Source organism: Cebus imitator, unplaced genomic scaffold (assembly GCF_001604975.1).
Source record: "Cebus imitator isolate Cc_AM_T3 unplaced genomic scaffold, Cebus_imitator-1.0 Scaffold625, whole genome shotgun sequence".
Lineage (NCBI taxonomy): Eukaryota > Metazoa > Chordata > Mammalia > Primates > Cebidae > Cebus > Cebus imitator.
In genome coordinates, this window is record NW_016107940.1 from 557,428 (window position 1) to 579,499 (window position 22,072).

At 46.7% G+C, this 22,072-nt stretch overlaps 1 protein-coding gene across 3 annotated transcripts in view; it reads right to left on the reverse strand.

Moving 5' to 3' along the window:
• Positions 1–22,072, reverse strand: part of RASGEF1C (RasGEF domain family member 1C) — a 100,084-nt gene that overhangs the window by 5,756 nt on the left and 72,256 nt on the right. For all 3 annotated transcript variants that reach the window (XM_017517299.1, XM_037734479.1, XM_017517298.2), the window contains 8 exons: positions 21,482–21,682; positions 20,688–20,762; positions 11,788–11,877; positions 10,072–10,174; positions 9,544–9,623; positions 9,366–9,461; positions 6,538–6,633; positions 4,676–4,799 (listed from right to left, as the gene is read on the reverse strand). In XM_017517299.1, the coding sequence (XP_017372788.1) occupies positions 4,676–4,799; positions 6,538–6,633; positions 9,366–9,461; positions 9,544–9,623; positions 10,072–10,174; positions 11,788–11,877; positions 20,688–20,762; positions 21,482–21,682 (865 nt within the window). The remainder of the gene's footprint in view (positions 1–4,675; positions 4,800–6,537; positions 6,634–9,365; positions 9,462–9,543; positions 9,624–10,071; positions 10,175–11,787; positions 11,878–20,687; positions 20,763–21,481; positions 21,683–22,072) is intronic.

The window sequence follows — 22,072 nt, forward strand, 5'->3', positions numbered from 1 at the left end:
AGTAGAGACGGGGTTTCACCATGTTGACCAGGATGGTCTCGATCTCTTGACCTCGTGATCCACCCGCCTCGGCCTCCCAAAGTGCTGGGATTACAGGCTTGAGCCACCGCGCCCGGCCTATTGTTCTTTTCAAAGAACCAGCCCTTTGATTAACTTTATTGTTTTACTGCTTACAGTTTCATTGATTTCTGCTCTTATTTCCTCCTTTCTGCTGGCTTTGAGTTTATTTTGATCCTCTTTTTCTAGATTCTTGATGTAGAAACTTAGATTATTGATTTGAAACTTTCCCTTTTTTCTAGTGTGTGCATTTGGTGCTATAAAATTCCCTCTCAGTCCTACTTTAGCTGTCCCACAAATTTGATTATATTTTCAGTCCGTTCAATTATTTGTTTAATTTCCCTTGAGCCTCTCTGATCCATGGATTATTCGGAAGTGTGTCATTTGATTTCTAAATGTTTGAAGAGTTTTCTGTTTTCTGATGCTGCTGACATAAACTTTAATCTCACTGTGGTTGAAGAACACAGTGTGTATGATTTCAATTACTTTAAATTTGTGGCAGCTTGTTTTATAGCTCAGGGTATGGTATATCTTGGTTTATATTCTGGGGACAATTTTTTGTTGTTGTTGTTTGTTTGTTTGAGACCAAGTCTCACTCTGTCACCCAGGCTGGAGTGCAGTAGCGCGATCTTGGCTCACTGCAACCTCTGCTTCCTGGGTCCAAGTGATTCTCCTGCCTCAGCCTCCCAAATAGCTGGGACTACAGGCATGTGCCACCACACCCAGCTAATTTCTTTGTATTTTTAGTAGAGGTGGGGTTTCACTGTGTTAGCCAAGATGGTTTAAATCTCCTGACCTCGTGATCTGCCTGCGTCAGCCTCCCAAAGTGCTGAGATTACAGGTGTGAGCCACTGTGCCTGGTCTCTGGGAGCAATTTTTAAAAATGGTGTTCTACTGCACTTGTATGTATGTTTAGTAAATGTTGTATGTTCAGTAAATGTTGATTAGATCCTGTTGTTTGGTGATATTGTCGAGTTCATCAAACAGGATCTAATCAGCATTTACCGAACTTTGTCATTGCTGATTTTCTGTCTAGATGTTCTATCAAATGTTGAGAGAAGGGTGTTGACGTCTTCAACTGTAATTGTGGGTTTGTTATTTCTCCTTTCAGTTTGATCAGCCTCTCCTTAATGAATTTTTCAGCTGTGTTATTTGGTGGATACATAGCTAGGATTGCTATATCTTGGAGACTGAACCTATTATTAATATATAATGTCATTCTTTGTTTCTGGTAATTTTCTTTCTTCTAAGGTGTACTTTATCTGAAATTAATATTGCTCTTCCTTTCTTCTAATTAATATTAGCATGCTTTATCTTTTCTTCCCTTTTTTACTTATCAAAATGTCTCTATCATTATATTTGAAGTGAGTTTCTCATAGATAGCATATAGTTGAATCATTTAAAAAAATTGGCTTTGTCAATTTCTTTTACTTGGTATATTTAGACCATTTACATTTAATGTAATTATTTATATGTTAGGACTTAAGTCTGTCTTTCTATTTTTTTGTTTTCTTTTTGTTCTGTGTTTTGTTCTCTGTTTTGTTTCTCTTATCTTCCTGTGGTTTACCTGACCAGCTTTTAGAATTCTATTTTGATTTATCTATAATTAATTCCTGAAGGATGTTTTCACTGTATATAGGATTCTGTCTTGACGGTTCTTTTTCTTTTTTTTTCAATTGAAAAATGTGCCACTGTCTTCTGGCCTCATGGTTTCTGATGAGAAATTTGACATCATTCAAACTGTTTTTCCCCCATGGGTAAAGTGTCATTTCTCTCTCAGTGCTTTCAATATTTTTAAAAAATTGTTTTTAAAGTATTATTATTTTTGAGACAGAGTCTCACTCTGTCACCTGGGCTGGAGTGCAGTGGCATAATCTTGGCTCACTGCAACCTTTGCCTTCCAGGTTAAATTGATTCTTGTGCCTCAACCACCCAAGTAGTTGGGATGATAGGCATGTGCCACCACAACTGGTTAAATTTTGTATTTGTAGTAGAGACGAGGTGTTGCCATGTTGGTCAGGCTGGTCTCAAACTCCTGGCCTCAACTAATCCACCTGCCTCAACCTCCCAAAGTGCTCAGATTACAGTGTGAGCCATTGAGCCTGGACTCAAGATTTGTTTCTTTTTCGTCGGTTTTCAGAAGTTTAACTACAATGGGTCTTAGTATGGGTTTCTTTAGTTTTTCCTTTTTGGGATCATTCAGCTTCTTGAATCTGTAGGTTTATGTTTTTTCCAACTCTGGGAACTTTTAGCCATTATTTCTGTGAGTACTTTTTCAGTCCTGCCCTCTCTTTCCTCTCCTCCACAGACTCTGATGACATGAGTATGGGATCTTTGGTTATAATCCTGCAGGTCCCTGAAACTATGTTTCAGTCTATTTTCTCCCTGTTGTTCAGATTGTATAATTTCTATTGTCCTACCTTTCAGTTCAAGGATTTTTTCCTCTGCCTTCTTTATTCTGCTGTTAAGCCCATTCACTCAGTTTTCCAACTCAATTATTATATTTTTCAGCTCTAAAACTCCAACTCCCATTGGCTCCTCCTTACAGCTTCCGGTTTTATTGTTGTTGTTTTTCTGAGACTTTCTATATTTTCATTTGCTTCAATGAGATTCAGGGCTAATTGCCAGCGGGCCCTGCCAGGGAAGCCTGGAGCTGAGGCCAGGGCCAAGTTTTTGCCAGGGGCTGTAACTGACCCAGTTGGGGTTCAATACCTCCTAGGTCTCCTACCTTCCTCCACTTTTTTTGGATTGTGGGAGGGACAAAAGGAAGAGACAGTCAAAACGGAAGATGCTTCTCTCTAATAGGGCTCCAAGAGGACCACGGTTTTTTCTGTGTTAACTTCCAGATTGCTGCCTGGCACACAGCAGTCGCTAAAGACATATGGTTGACTAAAGGAGTGATTAAAATGCCCCCCTCTTTTTTCTCTGTCTGCCCTGAAACTACTCTCTGTCTCTCCTCATGTGTCTTTGGCTCATCTTAATGCCCAAATTCCATGAAGAGATCACTGGCTAATGACAACAATCATCATATAACTAGGGTAGTAGGTTGAACAATGGCCCCCAGAGGTATCCAGTTTCTAATCCCCAGGACCTTTGAATATTATGGCAAAAAGGAACCTTGCAGACTAATAATTAAGTATCCGGAGATGGGGAGAATATCTTGGATTATCTGTGTGGGCCCTAAATTCAGCCACAAGTGTCCTTATAAGAGGATGGCAAAGGCAGATTTGACTATGGTGGAGAGAAGATGATGCAATGATGAAAGCAGAGAGTGGAATTATGTACTTTGAAGATGAAGGAAGGGGCCACAAGCCAAGGAATACAGGTGGCCATCAGAAGTTGAAAAAGGCCAGGAAATAGATTCTCCTCTCAGGGGCTCCAGAAGAAACTAGCCCTGCTGACATCTTGATTTTAGCCCAGAGAAACTAATTTCAGCCCTCTGATCTCCGGAAGTATATACGATAAATTTTTATTGTTTTGGGCCACCAAGTTTGTGGTGATTTGTGACAGCAGCAATAGGAAACTAACACACTAGTGTGGATTGAATGTAGTTGTGTGAGCTTTGCCTGGGCAACTCAAGGCATTCTCACTGTGGCTCTGGGGAGCAGGTTCTCATATCTCCCACTTTCTAGATGCTGCAGGGGAGCCTTAGAGACGATAAGGACTGCTTATCTCACAGCTCACTGGGGTAGAAGCAGCTCAGACTGGTTTATTCATCAGCTGCTGAGCTTCTTGGTGGAAGTGGGGGGAAGTGGCTACCGATATGAGTGAAACCCCCTCCACAATGCTCCCAGCTCCAAAATATAAACAATAAAATGGCAAAGTTGAAAGTATTCAAAAACAAAATCATTAAAAGATCCTTCTCCCCTATTTTTTTTTTTTTTAAAGAAAGTGAAAGAGCTCCCTGAGCATAAGTGTGGGTCCCTCTGTGACATGTTGCTGTGATGAGGAGCCAGGTCTCCTGCATGCTGAGCAGGCCCTCTCAGGGTGAGTGGCTGGCGGCAGGGCCCTTCTACCCCAGCTCAAACCCAGAAAGCCACTTGCTTCTCTACCACTTCTGCTTCCTGAAAGTGGGGCCTTGGGACTTGCCCACTTAGCACACTTTCAGGCAAACTTACATGTGACAAATGATCATATGGAAATGCTTATTTATTGGAGAAGACAGAAATGAATGTCACTCTGGAGCAAAGAGGCCTCACCTCACGCCTGTAATAACACCTGCACACATGTACACACCTGCACAGTCAGTGCTGTGCTTGGCACTGCCTATGTAAGCTCTGGGAGGGTGATTCTTATCATCACCCCCACTTTACTGAGGAAAGTGGGGTCTGACAGGTAGATGGTTCTGATTTAGAATTCCAAAGGTGTCCAAACTGTGTCCAGGAAGGAGCCTGGCTCCGGGGGTCCTTGAGGTCCCAGCTTACAGCTCCTCAGGCCCATCCTGTGCTCCTGGAGTGGCAATGGGCCAGCCAGGGGGATGCAGCCCTCATTGTTCCCTCCCGGAGCCAGCCTAGGTGGGCAGGGTGAATCCCTAACCTATTCAGAGTAGGGGTCCTGAATGGTGACAGACAGGCTATCCAAAAGTCCCATGGGCAAGGGGACTGCAGGGCTACCTTACCATCCTCACTGAAGATGGGGGCGGTGTACAAGTAGTGGGTGATGCTGGGGTCTTGCTCGAAGGGACACTCCACTTGCTTCCAGGTGATGAACTCCCCCACCTGCTTGGCCAGCTCCAGGAATTTCTGCCAGGGTCACAGAGACACAGAATGGAGGCACTCCAGTGCCTGGAGGTCCCCATGGTGGGGACGGGCTGGTCCTGGCAGAGCCTCTCTCCACCCCCCGTGACTTTAAGGGTCTGAGGAGGAGCAGGGGGCAACAAATGAGGGCGAGAGCAGTCCTGGCCTCCAGCGTGGAGCAAGAGTGGACATGGTTTTATGTCACTGTATTTTTGTTGTTATTCTCAATGTACGGCAAGTGATACATGTTTGTTGATTTACAGAATTATGCAAATATATTTAAATAAGTATTTTTAAGTAAGACAAGTAATTCATCGAAGTATGATTTCATTTAAGTACAATATAAACACATGTACTTAATTTTAAAAAATGGTGCCAACTTTAAGAAGGACTTTAAATAAACAGCAGCACACAGTTGTGAAAGGTGGGGAGCCCCGCTCCACGACACTCCCTGATCTACCCTGGCAGCCAGGTCCACTCCCTCCTGCTTGTTCCCCAAAGCTGGGACCACGTAGCACCTTGCAGTCTTGCCTGACCCTGGCCCCAGATCTGAGGATCAATTCAGGAAGGGCAAAGGCAGGGGTTCCCATGCCTGCTCTGGGCCAGTGTCACCTGTTGAGGAAGATACCAGGCTCCTGGGTCTCTGCAGTGTCTTGCCTAAGCCCAATCTTGTCTACATCATCTCCAGCCTGGGCTGACCTAAGGGGTGAGGCGGTCTGGGACTCCTAACCAGGCCTGTGATGGTCTCCTGGTGTGTCTGTGAGGAGGGCAGCTCCAGGCCCAACGGTCTGGGCATGTGCTGTGGGTCCCACCTGCAGGGGACTCTCACAGCCCCTGGAGGGCCATGCTGCACCTCCACTCCTAGACCCTCTGTGGGCTACAGTTGAAGCCCCATTTTACACAGGGAGAGACTGAGGCTCAGACAGAGTGACTGGTGACTGGCCCTTGAAGTTGGAGGCTGGGTGGGCCTCGCACCCACTTGTGTCACCCACTGCTCAGACCAGCACTAGGGTGGGGCTGGCTCTCCAGTGGGAGAAGAGCCCCCTCCTGCCTGCAGACTGGAGGTCCCACTACTGCATGGCATGCTCCATCTGACTCAGCGCCTGCCTAGCTCACCAGATACTCCAAGACACGTATGCTGGGTGTCAGGATACGGAGCGGGTCAGCCTGGTCTTGCTTCTCAGGAGCTCAGGGACTCGGGTACAGTGACTGAGGATGGATGGAGGGTTACTGACCCTGTTGTGCTATGGGAGGCCTGACAGGTGGGCTTTCCCTGCCTGGGAGGTCCAAGGGGGCTTCTTGAAGAGGAGACACTTGAGCTGACAGTGGTGAGTGTCTGTAGAAGGAACAGAATTCTTTATTTCTGCTCACTCTAGCCTCGGCCTGACAGCTTCCTCCTGCTACTCAGGGCCCTGCCTTGGGGCTGGCCCTGACCCCCATGGCACAGCCCCTGTCACAGTGCCCTGACAGTTGTCACTGTGGGCCCACGGAGCTGTTTTTCTCTCCAGCCCGGTGCCCCTCAAGGGTTTGGTGCAGCCTGGATGAACATGAACCTGAGCCTCAGCCTCCCCACTGCAGCAGATATCGGTGTGGGGGACCCTGATAATCTTGCTGAGGTCAGCTGTGAACTGCTCACTCTGCCCCAGGGTCCCCCATTAGGCTGGGTCTGCAGGGGCCAGTGGTCCTGCCCTGGGAACTCTTCCTGGCCAGTCTACCTCAGTGGCAGTCCTCACGGAGGTCCTACCTCAAAGTTGACATGTCCATTGGGAAGGCGGTTGGCGCAGCCCTCATTCAGGAAGTAGATGTCTTTGATGAGCAGGCTGAAGAAGGGAATGACAATCTGGAAGAAAGAGGGTGCAGGTTGGCCCCATCTAGCTGCTCTATACAGCTGGCTCCAGGGAAGGGGGCAGACTTGCCAGCAGATAACTGCCCCAGGGACCTCAGACCCAACCCCAGGGTGCAGAGGGCAGGGGAGACTTCCTGGGCTAGCTGGGGCCTCAGGGCTTTGTGGGTTATGAGGCGAATTCGTATGCACTACGGAGAGCAATGACGACCACAAAGAAAGGAGGAGGCACCATCACCCTGCTGAGCGTGGAGGTGCCACTGGCCATCCCCATGTCTGACCTAGTCTCCCTGCCCTCACCGCAGCCAAACAGCTCTTACTTTGCAACTGCAAATTCATTGCCCTTGCTTCTAACATGAGAAGTTTAATTAGAGCCTAGGTCAGCTTGGAGGTCACCCAGGTAAGTGGGCTCCGTGACACAGACTGGGAGAGGGGCAGACAGGTGCTGCCCACAGACAGGAAGGAAGCATAAAGTGCAATGACAACCAAGATCTTCCAGCCCCATCAACTTAGCTGGGGTGCCAGGAAACTGTGAGCATCCCTTCCTCGTTCCTCCTTCCCTCCCTCCCTCTGTCCCTCTACCCACCTCCACCCATAAAGCAGTTTTTATGGGCCTAGCCCATGACACATCTCTCTCTGGAAGTTAGAGGAGAATGTAGTTAAAGTAAACACACAGCTATGTAAGCCGCCTGCCTACAGCACCAGACCCAATGCACAGCCTTCCAGCACCCAGAGCTGGAAGGGGCTCAGAGCACAGGCATCCAAATCCCAGTCTGTCTACTTGCCCCACAGCGTCCATCCCAGCAGGAATGAAGGAAACAGTGCAGAGTGCCCATGCCATGGCTGACGGCTCCCAGCCCAGCTTGGCACCACGCTCCTATACACCTGACCGGCCCTGCATCCAACCTAGGGCTGTAGCCAGTGCCACATACACCTGTGCCTGGGAACAGAAGTCAGCCTGGTGGTGGGCAGACCCTGAGATTCAGAGCCAGGCAGGCTGGAGTTTGACCCCTGGCTCTGCCACCTACCTGCAGTGTGACTGGACTAGTAAGGTCTCCTGCCCGAGACTCAGTCTGCTGATCTGGGAATTGGCAATGCTGATGCCTCCATAGAGTCAGAATTAAGCTGGGGTATGGAGGTCAAGTGGCCGGAATAAGGCAGGTGCTCAGTGACATGAGATTCCTGCCCCTGCTGTCTGGCTTTCTGGCCTCTGGTGGGCCACCCACCTGCCCTGGGATTTGAGGTCTTGCATCCCTGGGTGATGCTTTCGTCTGCAGCAGACCCCTGCCTGGGACCCAGAATCACTGACACGCGCACAGCCTGAACAGGAAAGGCCAGCTGGACAGAACAGAGCCATCTGTGTGGCTGGCATCTACCCCTTGGGCAGAGGGCCAAGAAGGCCTGGCAGGCAGCATAAGCGTGCACACCTCAGCTTGCTTCCCAAGCCTGCCCACTGGCATCCATCCAATGCAATTCCAGGGGGACCTTAATTTCAAGAGCAGCAATGTGTTCTATTATCCCTCAAGCTGGAGATAGACATCCACGAACCACAGCAGGGACCTGATTCCACTAACGTTCCTGCGTGGAACAGGCCTTAAAAGGTAGAAGTCTTGGAGTTTCCTCTCTATAGAGATGAACAACTCTAATCATCAGGACGGTAACAGATTTCAAGCCAGAGGATCATTGCAATCTGAGGACCTACACATGATTCTCTGTACCAGAGGCCATGGGTATAATTTGGAGGAGAAATAAAATTGATCAGGTCAGCAAAGGCCCCACAAATGCAGGTGTATAAGAATACGGGCTGTGGCTGGGTGCAGTGGCTCATGCCTGTAATCCCAGCACTTTGGGAGACTGAGGCAGGTGGATCACCTGAGGTCAGGAGCTCGAGACCAGCCTGGCCAACATGGTGAAATCCTGTCTTTACTAAAAATATAAAACTTAGCCAGGTGTGGTGGCGCACCTGTAATCCCAGCTATTTGGGAGGCTGAGGCAGAAAAATCGTTTGAACCCGGGAGGTGGAGGTTGCAGTGAGCCAAGATTGTACCACTGCACTCCAGCCTGGGTGACAGAACCAGACTCCATATCAAAAAAAAAAAAAAAAAAAAAAAAAAAAAAAAAAAAAAAAAAAAGAATACGAGCTGTGAACAGGCAGTTTGGGTGAGGAAAAGCTTGGTTTAGTGATTGCCAAAAATGTAAATGTGATCTGAGGCCACACAAATAAAAGCATTGTGTGTATAATCAGGGAGGTGGAAGATCCTATGTACCTGGAACCACAATTTTATCTGAAACAGAAGAAATTTCGACAAATGGATCTGTTTAAGGACCAAAAGGCCAGAAGTGGAGAGAAGCCTGGAAACTGTAGTTCGGCAGGGCAGGTCTGGGGCCGTTGACTGAGGAGAAGAGAGAAGCGGGGATGGGGGCTCTGAAGAACTGGTGAGCAGAAGACGAAGTGGTCTCACTTGTGTGGTCCCCCAGGAAAGGAAGACCCCAGGCAGCTTGGCTTCAGGCCCTCAAGAAGCACTTCCTGTCAGTTAGAGCTGTCTGAGGCTGGCTTCCCTCCGGTTTTGGGAGGTGGTAGGTTCCCGACATTGGAGGCATGCAAGCAAGGAGAACTGGCTGTCTATTACTGATGCTCCAGAGGGGCAGGAGCTGGAGCAGGTGAACTCCGAGCCAGCACCCAGGCTCCCTGCTACAGCCCACCTGGGCTGAGGTGGCCTCCAACCTACCTTCTCCCTGCTGCTGTGGGCAGTCAGGGAGCGGTGGGCTGCCCCTCGCAGGGCTGTCCTGTAGTTGCAGAAATTCCCTGTTGGGTCCATCTGGTGCTGGAAGGAGACAGGGAGGCATTTGGGCAGTCCTGTCCAGAGGATGGCCGGAGGCACCTGGCGGCCCAGCAGCCTCATTTACCTCGAGGATGAAAAACTTGGCTGTCTTCACTTTCGCCCAGGTCTTTTTCAGCCTGGAGACAGGGCTCATGTTCATGCCGGCTGGAAGAGGGAGGGAGGGTTGGAGAGGGCTGCTCCTGAGACAGGGAGGCCTCAATGTAGCTGCAGCCCCTTGGACTGCACCCTGACCAGGGCTGGGGTCCGCAGGGCTCAGCCTATCACATGGGGCTGCTCTCACCATGCTGGTCCCATCCTGTGCCTCGCACCTGCTCTGGGCCCTTGTTCTCTCTGGGGCTGGGGACATATCACCAAGCCCTCATCAAACATCCTGAGGGGGCTGGGCTTGCCTCAGAAGGAACGGCTCCTCAGGACCTCTGAGGTGGGGACATGGGGCTGCCCAGGCCTTCAGACAGCCCAGCCCACCCCACCTCCCCGCACCATGCTGCTCAGAGATGGGCCCTGGCTGGCACTCTGCCTGCCTGACTGCACCCACTCTGATCTCTTGGGGGTGATTGCACTGGGGGCTGCAGGCCCAGGCTGGTCCACTCACAAATGATGGCCATGAGGGAGTTGAAGTTGCCGATATTGAAGCACTCGCGGGCCACGTCGATGAAGAACTCAATCACCTGTGCCCTCTGCTTCTTCTTGGCTGGCTGGGGACAGGGCAGCAGAGCCTCAGTGGTGACATGCCTCCACCCTGCCCTGACTCTGACCAGGGCTGCTCCCTCACCCAGCCCTCTTCGCTCTCTCTAAACCCACTGCACAGTTGAGGCACTTGAGGCCCAGGGTAAACAGGGTCTCAGAGAGCTTCACGGGCTGAGCCAACAGAATCCAATGCCACAGAGGGCTAGGTGGGCCCGGTGGGGGCACAGGTACCCGCTGTTGCCCTGGGGCTGCTGAGAGGCACCTTCAGGAGATGCTCCATGGCTCCTCTCCAGCACCCTCGTCCCTCTAGGCCCAGCTCCCATACCACTCCTTCCCCAAATTAGAGCCCCCCTGCCACCATCCTTGGGCTTTGTCCCCTCACTGGGGTACAAGCTGGCCCTGAGGCCTGTCCCTCCAGCAGCCCCTCCACTCTCTCCATCTCACAACTGCGTGACTGGTAAACCCTGCCTGGTTTGTGGCCAGGTGCTCGGGACTTCAGACCCCTCCAATGCGCAGAACCACACCGTGTGCTTCCCCGGCCATCCTGGGCCACAGCTGGCTCCCTGGCGGGCTCAGGCCAGGCTTCACCCAGGCTTTGCCCTCTCGCCTGCAGCCAGTGGTGTGAGGGTGGGAAGTGGGCTAGGCCAGTAGGGTCTGCATTGCATTCTTTCCACACTGGTAGGTATTGCTTGCCCACCCAGCATGCAGCAGGAGTCTTTACTGCCACCAAAAAGTGGGCTGTTGTGCTCTGAGATGTGTCATCAAACCCCCCTTTCCAGGGCTGCCTTGGCCACAGAAGGCTGCTCACCCAAGGCTGGACCTGTCCTTTGAAGGGCAGCCTGCCCTGTGATGGGGGTTGAGCCAGGTGGAGGGACAGAGGCCAACCACTGTGTCTGTCACCACGTCATGTGGGGCTGCCTCCCCCTACTTTTCTTTGCAAGGGTGGACCCCTCATGAACATGTGCCCCACACTGGGTCTCAGCACCTGCTGCAGAGAGCCTAGCAGGCCCCGGCGCTGCCTCCAGCCTGGCCCTGGGACGAGTGGCCCCCTGGGCTTCATCTTAAGGTGAGAGAGTGGGTTCAGAGGAGGGTCCCCTCTGCTGCAAGGAGGAGGATGGGTGGGTGTGGCCAGGTGGGACTGCAACTCAGTGACAAACACGTCTGGCTCCACACTGCTGAGTCTTGTTGCTTTCCGGAAGCAGCAGAACCATGGGCTTTTATGTGTGTCTCCCAATGCTTAAAGGTTGGATCACATCCACCTCTAGGTCCTGAGCAAGCCAAACAAGGCCAGTTGCAGGCCAGGCTGCCCAAGGCAGGCAGGCACAGACAGAGGGAGCAGGGCCACCGGGGCTGGGAGTGACTGCCCCTCACTCCTTCAGCAAACTCTCTCCGACACCCTCTCTGTCTGGCTGGTGGATCTGTCCTGGGTTCTCCTTGGAGGAAAATGTCACAGCAGGAAAGCTGGTGTTACCTGGAGTCCTGGAGGCATGCCCAGCCTGGCCCTGGACTTGGAAATGAACAGGACTCAAGGTGTCCTTCCGGTTCCCTCCCTGGTGGGCTCCTCCTGAATGCAGCCACTTTGGGCTATGCCAGCTCGTGCCCACCCTGGCTGTCCACTCACCATGCAGATCTCAGTTGCCACCAAGTAGCACAGTCTGTTGAACCATTTCACGTAAGCCTCTAGGTTGCTGGTCTTGTCACTGAAGCAGGGCTAGAAAAGACACACAGAACCACGTTCTGAGTCTTTTTGTCAATCATTTCTTAGGATATGAAGTCAGTGTACGATCCTTACAATCTGGGAAATGTCAAAACCCCAAAACCATCCAGAAATACCAAAGATTTGGTGTGTACCCTTTTAGTCCTTTTAAAAATACATTTTAAAATGTAATTTCACACACACACACACACACACACACACACGCACACACACACCACACACTCCTCATTATTCCTGGGTTCTGTATTTGCAAATTTGCCTACTCTAAACTTTATTTGTACCCCCAAAACTTGTGTGACTTTGGTGGGTATCTGTACACATGCATGGGGTGGCAAAAAAATTGAAGTCATGCAGTGTTGGTGAGCATCTCCAGCTGAGGCAAAGCAATGCTCTGTCCTGTATCACACTCTCAGACTTGGCCTACCGAGTATCATGTCTTTTGCATTTTCATGCTTTTTGCTGATAATTTCATTGTTGAGAAAGGCCCCAAGCATGGTGCTGAGGTGCCGTCTAGTGTTCCTACACACGCAAAGGCTGCACTGTGCTCCACAGAAAAAACGTGTGTAACATCAGCGTTCAGTCCTGAGTAATGGCACTGTTGGCCATGAGATCAATAGTAATCAACAATTTATATTAAATAATGTCTTCAAACATAAAGACACATCAAACAAGGTTATATATTGATCCGTTGGCAAAAACATTGTGATGAGAGACTCACAGGAACCTAACCTTGCATCCCCTGGGAGCAATGGTTCTGTGCTCACTCATTGAGTGCTTCTGACTTTATAGAATATGGCTGCTGGGAATAATGAGCACCAGCTGTGTGTATGTATGTACCTGTCATAACCATATATATTCCCATACTTTTCTACATGAACCTTTCCCTGTGTCATAACATATCCTTTGGAAACAAAATTTTGAAATTGATACAGAACTTCCCACTATATAACATATCACCGTTTAAAAGATGAAACTTAACATAAATGTGTTTGTTAAAACTGCCAGGGTAATTTTCAATAAATAGAGGGGAAGATGGAACGGAGGACCTATTCATTCAAAAGAAGCAAGGAAAGGAGAAAAAATAGAAAGGTAAGAAAGGCGACTACATAGTACAACAAAAGACAGCAAGGACTGATTCTCACGGGCTAGTTAAAAATCTGTGGTTAAAAATCCAGCTCCTTGACATTTCCAAGAGATACACACCAAACACAAGGATGTAAGTACAAAAATAGAAAAACATAGGTGATAAATATTATGTAGCTATATTAATACTGAACAAAATAGACTTTAAGGCAACAAAAAAGACCCTAAGGCAAAAAGCTTTAGGGGAAATTAGAGAGTACTTGCATAATGATAAAAGATTCAACTCATGAGGAATATGTCACAAGTCTAAATTTGATTGCAGCTAGTAACATAAGTTCAACATATGGAGGCAAAAATAATCAGAAAGGTGAAGTTCTTTATAATGAGAAGTTAAGTCCTACAGTCACATGGAAGATTTTAACACACGACAGTAATTAATAGGTTAGGAAGATTGAAAAAAGAAAAAACCAAATTCAGGATGAGTATGAATCTGAACAACACAATTTGAAGCAATAAACAAATATGGAAACTTGAACTTAATTACTTGAGAATATGCATTCTTTTCAAATGTTCAGAAACTTAAAAAACATTTTAAAATAATCTATGGTTCAAAGATGAAATCATAATGGAATTAGAATAATAATGAAAATATTGAAAAATAAAACTTGGAGGCTGCAAATAAAAATTTATGTAAAGAGAAATAATCTTTCATACTTTTATTAGAAAAGAAGGATTAAAAACAAGCTGAACATCCAACATAAGAAACTGGAAAAAGAATAACAGAATAAATCCAAAGAAAGTTGATGGAAGGAAATAATAAAGAGTAGAGAAGAAAGAAATGAAATAGTAAACAAAGCTACAATCTACAGAATCAACAAAGTCAAAAGATCTTTATTTGAAAACATTAATACAATTGATGAAACTTTGGTAAGATTGATACAGCAACAAAGAGAAAAGTAAATAATCAAAATACTACAGATGAATCAATATGGACGTGAAGAAATTAAAAAGATACCTACAGAATATTATAAATAACTTTATGTCTATAAATTTGGAAACTTAGGGGAAATGGCCAAATTCCTAGAAAAATATAAATTACAAAACAGACAAAAGTAGAAACAGAAAACCTAAACATTTCTATAACCATTAAATTACTAAGCATAAACAAAGAAACAAGAAAAACCTTGAATCAGTACATGAAAGTCATTCCTCAAAGAAAATACCCAGCCTAGATGGTTTCACTGGCTAATCTCTACAATATGTTTCAGTAACAAGTAATTCCAGTCGTTCAAAAAGAATAGAGAACAGGGGAAGAGAAACAAAGACTTCACAAGAACAGTGCCAAAAAGGGAAACAACAGGTCAATCTCACTGAGGATTGTAGTTGCAGAAATCCTAAACAAAACATTAGCAAAACAAATCCAGGGAGGTATGAAAATGATAATGATTTTGCTTATCCCAGCTTCATTTGTCTCAGAAATGCAAAGTTGATTCAACATTGATTAAATAGCCCAGTGGCCCATGCCTTTAATCCCAGCACTTTGGGAGGCCAAAAATGGGTAGATCACTTGAGGTCAGGAGTTCGAGAACAGCCTAACCAACATGGTGAAACCCTCTCTCTACTAAAAATACAAAATTAGCTGAGCATGGTGGTGGGTACCTGTAATCCTAGCTACTTGGGAGGCTGAGGCAGGACAATCGCTTGAATCCGGGAGACAATGTTGTAGTGAGCTGAGATTGCACCACTGCACTCCAGCCTGGGCCATAAGAACAAAACTCCGTCTCAAACAACAACAACAAAAAAAACTAGGCTAGGTGAGGTGGCTCATACCTGTAATCCCAGCATTTTGGGAGGCCAGTACAAGCAAATTTCTTGAGCTCAGGAGTTCTAGACCAGCCTGGGCAAACATATTGAAACCCCATCTCCACAAAAAATACAAAAATTAGCCAGGTGTGGAGGTGTGTACTTGTAGTCCCAGCTACTTAGGGGGCTGAGGTGGGAGGGTCACTTGAGCCCAGGAGGCTGAGTCTGCAGGGAGCTGTGTTCATAATACTGTACTCCAGCCTGGGCAAAAGAGCAAGACTGTCTCAAAAACAACAACAAAACCCCAAAGAAAGAAAGGAAACATTGATTTTAAAAACTAATATAAATAACCAGCTAACAGTTTAAAGGAGAAGAGAATATGTGAGTAACAGATCCAGAAAAATAAATGAAATTTAACAACCGTTCATGATGAGAATTCTCAGAAAACTAGGAAGGAACGGGTTACTTCCTTAAGCTGATAATAGACATCTAAAGAAATCCTGTAGCAAACATCATGCTCTATTAGGACACGTTAAAAGTATTCCTTTGAAAATTAGGACAAAATAAGGATGCCAGCTCTCAATACTTCTATTTGACATTGTACTAGATGTACAAGTTAGCATAAGTTAGTCAGATCGGGCAGTGTTACTCTGCAGTAACAAACAATCTCAACATTTCTGAGATTTAAAATGATAGATTAAGGTGTTCCTATCACTCTTGTCTACTTCCTATTAGTGGAGGGTTCTACTCTATGACTACTATAGAAATGAATAAGGATTGGAAAGGAGGAAAGAAAACTGTCATTATTCTCAGATTACTTGTCTACATGAAAAACTCTAAAGAATACAAATTATTAGAAGTAATAAGAATTTACAATGTTGTCAAATTTAAACTTGATATACACAGTAAATTACATTCATTAAACCAGCAACAAGCAGACAGGAAATACGACAAATACATACTTGAGGTAATGGACAAATATGGAGTCCTGTGCTCATTTACTTGAGAATATGCATTCTTTTCAAACATTCAGAAATCTAAAAACACATTTTAAAATAATCTATGCAAAGAGATTGTTTTATATATAATAGTAAAAATATGCATACGGTATCTAGGGGAATAAACCTAACAAAATCTTTACAAGGCTTGTATGGAGAAAATTACTAGCCATTAGAAAGATACTACAGAGTAGGCCTAAGTAAATGGAGGGACATGCCATTTTTATGAATTGCCAGACTCAAATGTAATGAAATATAAATTCTTTCATGAAAATGCAATTTTTTCCCAAATGGATCCATATTTAATACATTCTAAAAAAATCCCTACAGCACTTTTCATAGAAATTGACAAATAACTCTAAAACTTAAATAGAAAAGCAAAGGGCCAAGAATAGCCAAGCCACACTCCTAAAGAAGAACCTGGGGGATTTGCTTCAGCAGACATAAGACTTATCATGAAACTGTGGTAATTAAAGCAAAGTGTCTTGACACAGAGATAGAGAAATAGACAAATGGGGCAGAACAGAACATCCAGGAGCAGACTTACACGTATATGGAAAGCTGACATCTGAAAGTGACATGTGTCAGGGCACATTGGAGGGTAAAGGAATATATAATGGTGGTGCAGAAACAATTGGTTATATGTCTGGAAAAAACCAAAAATGAAACTCACCTTAAGCCATATACACAAAATGAATTTCAGATAAAAATGTGAAGGACGAAACTTTAAAACTTCCATAGGAAACATAGGAGACTATCTTTATGACCTGAGTGGGGTGTGATTTCTTAACCTCTTACTCCCACCAAAAAAAAAAAAAAAAAAAAAAANAAAAAAAAAAAAAAAAAAAAGGAAAATTTAGTAAATTTTCCTAGGTTAAGCTTAAGAATACCTGTTCATCAAAAGACATCATAATGAGGGTGAAAAACAAAGCAACCAACTAGAAGAAAATGTGCAGCACATTTAACTGACCTAGGACCATTATCTAGTACACATTTAAAATTAACAAAAATGATAAATTTGTAAAAATCCTTAAGAAGACAAACCACCAATTGAAAACTGGGCAAAAGTCAGAGAGAGGCATTTTATAGAGAAGGAAACAAAAATGCCCAAAATACATGAAAAGATGCACCATTTAACAGTTTGACAAAAATTAAAGCCTGACAATTTCAAGTGTTTATGAGGGTCTGGGATAACTTCCTGCTGGGAGTGTTGACACATGGCCTCACCTGGCGTTACCTGGCAAGGCCGTCCACATTCTGACCCTGTGACACAGGAATTCCCCTTCCCAGGAGCAACAGTCCCTAACATGTTGTCCCTGGATTCTGCGGGGTCCTTGGCACCCTTTCAGGAGGTCCACAGGCAAGGCTATTTTCATAATAATACGATGCTGTTGCCTTTTCCACTGTGTTGAAATTTGTACTGATGGTGCAAAAGCAATGGCGGGTAAAATTGCCCAGTAGAAGAAAAAGGGGTGTGTGACTTAAGAATGTTCTGAATGAGGCAAAACTTTTAACTTTTTATTCAGTCTAGATCTTTGAGATTTTCCATCTTTTATGTGCCATAACGGTTTGTGCATACGAAGCCCATCTGTTGCATACAGAATGTGCTGGTTGTTTTGAGGGAAAGTGCTAATTCATTAGTGAGCTGAACTGGCCACTGTTTTCCTGGAGTACCATTTCTGCTCTAAAGAAGGACCCCTAGACATACTATGGCAATTCAGACTTCAGTGTTTGGCTTACATTTTCTTGAAAATGAACCTGTCATTTAAAGGAGAACAGTTGGAATTAGGGAAAATATTTTATTTGGATGATTTCTATAAACAAGGGACTATAATTCTTGTACATTATTTTTCATCTTTGCTGTTTCTTTGAGCAGGATATTGTTTCACACAATTATCTAAGGTATTTGTTTTCTCTAAGAATTGTTTTAAAAGTATTCTTGTTACCAGAGTAGTTGTATTATATTTCAAAATATAAGATAATTTTTAAAAGCCTGAGTACTGATCTAAGATGCATATGTATGAACTCTACTCTGGAGCGGGGAGGGGATGGTGGCAGTGGAAGTTGTAAGACTTTTACTTTTTTGTGCCATCAAATATAGGTAAAAATAATTGTGTAATTCTGCTGTTTAAACAGGAACTATTGGCCTTTTGGCCCTAAATGGAAGGGCTGATATTTTAAGTCGATTATTTTATTGCAAATTAATCCAGCCTAATTCTTTTTAATTTAGTTGAATGTTTTTCTTGCTAAATGCTGTTTAAAAAATTAAAACTGGAAGTTCTTGGCTTAGTTATAAAAAATAAAGGAGAATGATTGACAATATTTGTTGCCAATGATAAAATTAAGGCTTTCAAGAGAAAACTGGGAACTTGTAAGACATGTATCTGCCTCTGAGATTGACAGCTTCCACAGACTTAAACAATGTGAGTAAGAGTGATAATAATGTGATTTCTAAAATGTTGTACAATGAAATGTGCCAACATTTGGAAGATATGCCTAACACAGCAAACATATATTTTCCCACATGACCAACGTATGATGTCACAAAATCATGCATCAAGATGCAAGACGGACCAATAGGTTTCAGTGTCAGAGTACAGAAAGTTCACTGATAACTCTTCAGATTTCACATTGTGTTAATTCTTAAGAACTATAACTTGCTGAGTTTTAGTATGATATCAAAGAAGCATATTCACAATTATCTGAAAAGGTGGTAAAATACTCCTTCCTTTCCTAGCTACCTGTCAGTGTGAGATTGGATTTTCTTCAACCAAAAAACGATGTTGAGAGACAGAATGCAGAAGCACAGAAAAGAATCCAGCTGTCTTCTATTAATTCAAATAGTAAAGAGATTTGTAAAAAATACTATAACAACAATGCCACTCTTCTCAGTAATTTCCTATTGTGAAAAAAGAATTATTTTTTATAAAATATGTTATTTATGTTACCATGTTATGGGTTTTTATTGTTTTGTTTTTAGAGAGATGGGTTCCCACTATCTATGTTGCCCAGGCTGGACTTGAACTCTTGGGTTCAAGCAATGCTCCTATCTGGGCCTCCTAGCTGGGACTACAGGCATGGGCCACTGCTTGGCTATTATTGTTATTTTTGAATAAATATTTTAAAAAGTTAATCTTAGGGCAGGGCATGGTGGCTCATGCCTGTAATCCCAGAACTTTGTGAGGCTGAGGTGGGTGGATCACTTGAGGTCGGGAATTTCAAACCAGCTTGGTCAACATGGCGAAACCCCGCCTCTAATAAAAATAAAAAAATTAGCTGTGTGTGGTGGCACACACCTGTAGTCCCAGCTACTCGGGATGCTGAGGCAGGGGAATCGCTTGAACCCGGGAGGTGGAGGTTGCAGTGAGCCGAGATATTGCCACTGCACTCCAGCCTGGAGGACAAGAGTGAGTGAGTCCCGATCTCAACAAACAAACAAACAAACAAACAATCTTAATTGCTAATAGGATAAATATAATCTATATAACCAAAAGTTACTTGGAATTCTTAATAATTGTTAAGAGCATAAAGGGATCCCGAGCTTTTGAGAATTGACACCCTAGAGAAAATGCGCACTTGTGTGTATACCCAGACACAGGCGTAAGAATGTCTACAGTGGGAATATTCATAACAGCAAAAAGCTGGAAACACAAATCTTCATCTATAGTAGGGGGGATAAACCAATGTGATGTGTCATCTTGATGTATTTTACACAAAAAAGTAATATTTGGAGATGGCCCCAAACCCAACAATCTTGTAAGAATCTCCCTCCCATTCCCTCTGGTTCCTCCCTCCCAGCACATCTGTTCAGAATTCCCAGAGCAGTCAGAATTCCTAGAGAGTGCTTCCAGACATGCAAAACATACATTTTTTTGGTTACCCTATTTTTTGTTATGCAAATGGTCACATACTCTTGTCCCTGTTCTTCCCTCTACCCTTTTCTCTTAGTGTCCGGACAGGTAGGCCTTGGAGATTGTTTCCCTTCCATAGCTGCACAGCATTCTAGTCATAGATGTTTCACAGTTTTTAATCCAGTGCCCATGGGTGATAAGGCAATCTGCTCCCAGTGTTTGCCTATAATTAACATTGTCTATCCCAAATACCTTCGTCCGCGCATGTTCGCGTACATGTAGACATAGAAAGTTGGAGTCAAGAAAATCCATTTAAAGCGTTGATGCTAGTGTCAATCTCCCTACCAAAGTGGCTGTGCCACCTTCACCCCAGCAGCCATGTGGAGGGCGCCTACCACAATGTGCCTGACCTACAAGGTGATCTTTGCTTATCTGAGAAGTGAAAATGCAATCTCATATGTAGTTTGTAGTTTTATTAGGTGTGAGGGCAGAAGCCAAAATGTTTGCAATTCTCGCTTGGATTTAGCGCGTTGGAGGCACCGGCACGTTGCTTTGGGCTCCTAGAAGGGCTGGATCAAAATCCGGGTGTGTGGGCCATGTCCTGAGCCCCGGGCCCCAGGAGTTGCCTTACCTGGTCCCGGCAGCGCGCAGCAACTCGCGCTTCCCCGCGTGGCCGCTGGAGGGCACCGGCGCCCACTGAAACTCACCGGGAAGGCGCTCCGCGCCGCGGCGGGGGGCCTCCACCTTCCTCCCTGCCCCTGGTCCCGGCCCACCCGAGCAGCGCGGCCCACGGCCTGGTTCCCCGTCCACCCCTCCGCCCTCACTGGGTGGATGACCCCCGTCCCGCACGTCCAGACCCCCAGGCTTTCCCTGGACTCGGCTGTCGCGGTCCGTCCCCAACCCCAACCCCCGCTGGAGGGGCGTGGCGGAGTGGGTAGGGCCCTTCCGTGCCCACCTGTCCCACTCGGGCCGCTCCAGCGTTCGCCCAGAGGATACTCTTGGGCTCCCCTGAGAGTGGCCAGTCACTGGGTGAGGGTCACTTTTGGGATAGCCCGTAAAAGCCTCCTACCTTTGTGCTGGCCAGAGGGTCCTTGTTCACAAAGGCCTGGACAAACTCCTCAGGCCCGATGTGCCGCAGCCTCTCCTGCAGTGGAAGGGGAAGAGGGGTAAAAGAGGGGAGGTATGGGGAGGAGGTGTCTACTGTGGGGCCTGCCGTGGTGCCCCTGCCCCTAGTCCTCCTCACAAGGGTCACTCTGCAACTGCCGTCCTCACTGGGGCTTGGAGACCCTGGTTTAGGTTGTCACAGAACACAGGGCCTTCCCTGGAGGAGGCAGCCCCTCCTTTCCTAGTTCATGGGGGCATGGAGCAATGCTATGCAGCGTGACACCCAGGGACACCAGGCTCCACACTGGGTCACTGAAGTGGCCTGCTGCCTTTGCGGGGGGCCTGGTGGCCAGGAGCATAGCATCTGGGTCAGAATCAAACCCTGGCTCTGTCCCTTCTGCTGTGTGACGTGGGCAAATCACTTCACCTTTCTGGGCCTTAGTTTCCTAAGGTCTGGCCGGGTGATGGAGACATGAGCTAGTGCATGGGAGTGCTCTGGAAGAGTGCCTGGAGAGCAGGGAGGGTGCCATCAACCGGTAGTCTCAAAGGGAAGAGACCTACCTCAGCCTCCCTCCCTCTGGGGTGGGCCCTTGGCCTCTTCATCCACAAGCAGCCCGGTGTGTGCTGAGGCTAGGCCAGGGCACCGCCTTCACAAGTTTGTGGGGCTGCTTGGGGAAGCCAGGGAGGGCACAGTGCATCTGCGGGTCCTGCCCCGGGAAGCTGAATCCCGGGTGAGGAGGGTGGCTTGGGCCCGCTCACCAGTTCCACATGGGTCAGCTGCTGGGCCAGTGTGTAGGGGTCACTGCAGACACCAAGGAGCTCCCTGTGGATGGACGCTGGCGGTTTGGTCCTGTAGGAAATGGGCTTGTCGGCACCCACCAGACCTTCTGGCCCCTGGTGTAGAGCCGCCAGCTTCTGGTGCAGAGCCTGTAGGAGCTGATGCATGCTCTTCCGGTATGCCTGGTGGGTGGAAAGAGGGGCATTCAGGCCTGAACGCCTATCTCTGTGTCACTCACACTGGAGGCAGGCAGCCTCCTGGGCTCTGAAGGGAGGGGCTTTTCCTTAGGGTCTCTGCAGAAAAGACCAGGTACCAGCAGAGGGGCCAGGACCTGCCCCTACCCCGAGACAGGGCCCACTCCCAGATAGGTTGGGGCCACCAGGCAAGGCAGGTGGTGTGAAGGCTGCAGGGCTGCGGTTGGGAGCTGCAAGGAGCACAGGTTAGGGAGGGTGACGGGAGCCAGGTCTGGTGCAGCTGTCGGGGCAGTGGGGTGGGCACTGCCAGAAAGCCAGAGAAAGGGAGAGGGGAGGGAGACATGGCATAGGCCTGCCCTGGATGGACGACTGGCATTT